Source organism: Cyprinodon variegatus, unplaced genomic scaffold (genome assembly GCF_000732505.1).
Source record: "Cyprinodon variegatus isolate N-32 unplaced genomic scaffold, C_variegatus-1.0 Scaffold364, whole genome shotgun sequence".
Taxonomy (NCBI): Eukaryota; Metazoa; Chordata; class Actinopteri; order Cyprinodontiformes; family Cyprinodontidae; genus Cyprinodon; species Cyprinodon variegatus.
The window spans coordinates 316,327-318,708 of record NW_015150817.1 but is presented as its reverse complement, the minus strand read 5'-3'; the positions used below and the strand labels follow the sequence as shown (position 1 = coordinate 318,708).

General features: G+C 45.6%; 1 protein-coding gene and 1 long non-coding RNA gene across 2 annotated transcripts in view; one reads left to right on the top strand and one right to left on the bottom strand.

The window, feature by feature from the left end:
- LOC107092053 overlaps positions 1–258 on the bottom strand; it is a 258,975-nt gene extending 258,717 nt beyond the window's left edge. The window contains exon 1 of the long non-coding RNA XR_001481558.1: positions 105–258. This is a non-coding gene — a long non-coding RNA (uncharacterized LOC107092053). The remainder of the gene's footprint in view (positions 1–104) is intronic.
- A 992-nt stretch (positions 259–1,250) lies between these two features.
- The window catches only part of LOC107092044 (proline-rich protein HaeIII subfamily 1-like), a 2,341-nt gene continuing 1,209 nt past the window's right edge, over positions 1,251–2,382 (top strand). Inside the window, exons 1-2 of the mRNA XM_015386320.1 lie at positions 1,251–1,257; positions 1,517–1,912. Of these exons, the coding sequence (XP_015241806.1) occupies positions 1,251–1,257; positions 1,517–1,912 (403 nt within the window). The remainder of the gene's footprint in view (positions 1,258–1,516; positions 1,913–2,382) is intronic.

The window sequence follows — 2,382 nt, the reverse complement described above, 5'->3', positions numbered from 1 at the left end:
AACAATTAATCAAACAAGGAGTTTCTTTATTTCCAGAAATGATATTTTATATCATTAGATATAAGCCTTTAGAAAACAAAGTGATAAAGTTGGTTTCTACTTACCCTTCTGTTGGACTGGACCAGAATCTTAAAAGAGATGGTTGTCTGGTTTTCTTGTTTGGCCTTAAATCTTCCAGGTCTCCTCGTAATCGCAACGACGCCATTGTGGTATGGCAAGCCGAATGGAACAATAATCGTCCGTACAATAACGTGCAGTTCCAACCCGTATTTTACGCGAGCGCACGTTTTTAACGTCACCGCGCGTTCTGGCTGGAAACGCGCGCTCGCGTAAAATACGGGTTGGAACTGCGCGTTATTGTACGGACGATTATGGGCCCAATTGGCTTGCCATATCCCAAAGGGGGGTGCGCGCGCCCCCCGCGCCCCCGCCTGAATCCGCGCCTGCAACAGTTTATTGAATCTGAGCTCAGATAGGTTACGTATCTGGACTGGTTAAAGGGAAGAAATTTATAGAATATAATTTTCTAAATTGTTATTTTGAGTCTGTGAAGACATTTGAAGTAGTGTAACAGTACTGAGACACTTAAAAAAAAAAAACTTGGACATTTTCTTTTCAATATTTTCTCTTTTATTTTTATTTATTTTTCCCAAATCATAATTTAAGTTTTTACTAAAATTTACCCATATATTTAAATTTATTTGTGTTGTGTCATAATTATTAACCAAGATTTAAAAGTAATGGTTGCATTCAAGGATAAAAAAGGAAAGATGAAAGGGGTTAAAAGATAAATTCATTATTCTTAGTGGGTTTAAATACAGAGTTGCATATATAAATCCTGCTAAGTGGAGGCACCGTTAATATCAAAAACTCTAAATAACTACATACAGTTAAAAGACTATTTCTTATTATTTCTCCTGTTTAACAATATTAGTTGTAAGCAACGTACCCAGGGCCCTACCTATAGTAGTACCATAACATTAATACAGAGTTAATGCCTAACTACTTGGGTTGGGTGCTACACATACACACCAACTCAATGGACGGACGATCTTTAGACTTAGACAACTTTTATTGCAATTTTATATATACTGAGTGTATACACAACAAATTTTGTTTTTTACAGTTTTTAGAACATTTCCATTCCATATAATGCAGCACTGATTAAATATAAACATTTTGGGAGAGAAAAACAACACATTAATTATATGTGGTGCACGTGTGTATTATTTTGGTTTGGTAGTATTGAGATGCAGAGTCAGTGATTTAATTTAGAGTTTTCTCATAAGTTCATTTGTCTGATGGCAATGAGGAAGAAGCTGTTGCTAAATCTGGTGGACCTGCATCAAATTCCCAGAGGGCAGCAGGGAGAACAGTTCATGGTGGGGTGTGAGGGGTCATTGATGATGTTACTGGCTCGATCTGACTGGATGACCTCTGGCTGAGAGCTGTCATCATCTAACTGAAACAAGGGGTGATACGAAATTCTACAAAAAAAATTGTATTTACCGCTCAGTAATTTGTGGATCGTCATACCACGAGTCCAGCGCCGGGAGACCCAAAGGCCCAGACATCCAAAGGGACCCCAAGAGCGAAGGCACCAAGGAGGGGCCAGCCCAGGAAATCAGACCAAGGGAGGAGGTGATACAGCCCCGAGGAAGTCCCACAGCCACCGCAATGCCGGCACCCCGGAGAGCCGCGGGGACGAGTCCCCGGGCTCCGCCGGCAGCCAGCCACCATGAGGTGAATCTGGCCCTGGGCCCCAGGGATCCAAGGCCCCAGGGGCGCCCAAACCCCAGACAGGAGCCCCAGCAAGGCCCCGGCCGGCCGGGCCCCACGGAGAGGCCGCCAGGACTGAGCCAGCAGCCATCCGGGCAACCACCCCCAAACCCCGAGCTTCACCAGTGCACCGGTGAGCCCCGACGCCAGCCAGCGGAGGGAGAGCAGGATGAGGGGAATGGGCTCCGCACTTAACGGAGACTTGAGATGGGTTTGGGAGAGGGTGCGGTTGAGACCCCAACCTGGGAAAAAAAAAAAAAAACACAAAAAGAGAAAAAAAAAAGCTCTCAGTCTCAATCACGCCTTCCCAGCCTAGTGCCCCCACTCACGGCATTCACGGACACACATTCACACATAACACTGACATCCAATAATACCAGGACCAAAGACCCAGCGGCACCGGTGGTTGGTCCCGGGAGTATCGGATGACCCAATAAGTGAACCTTTCATTCCTGCTTCGAGCCCGGCCCCCCACCCCACACCCGGACCAGACCACCCCCAGCAAAAGCTTTTGGTCCCGGGATTATCGGATGACCCAATAAGTGAACCTAAAATCCGAATGGGGGGAAGGGAAACGTAGACACCGCCACACTAACCCATCTC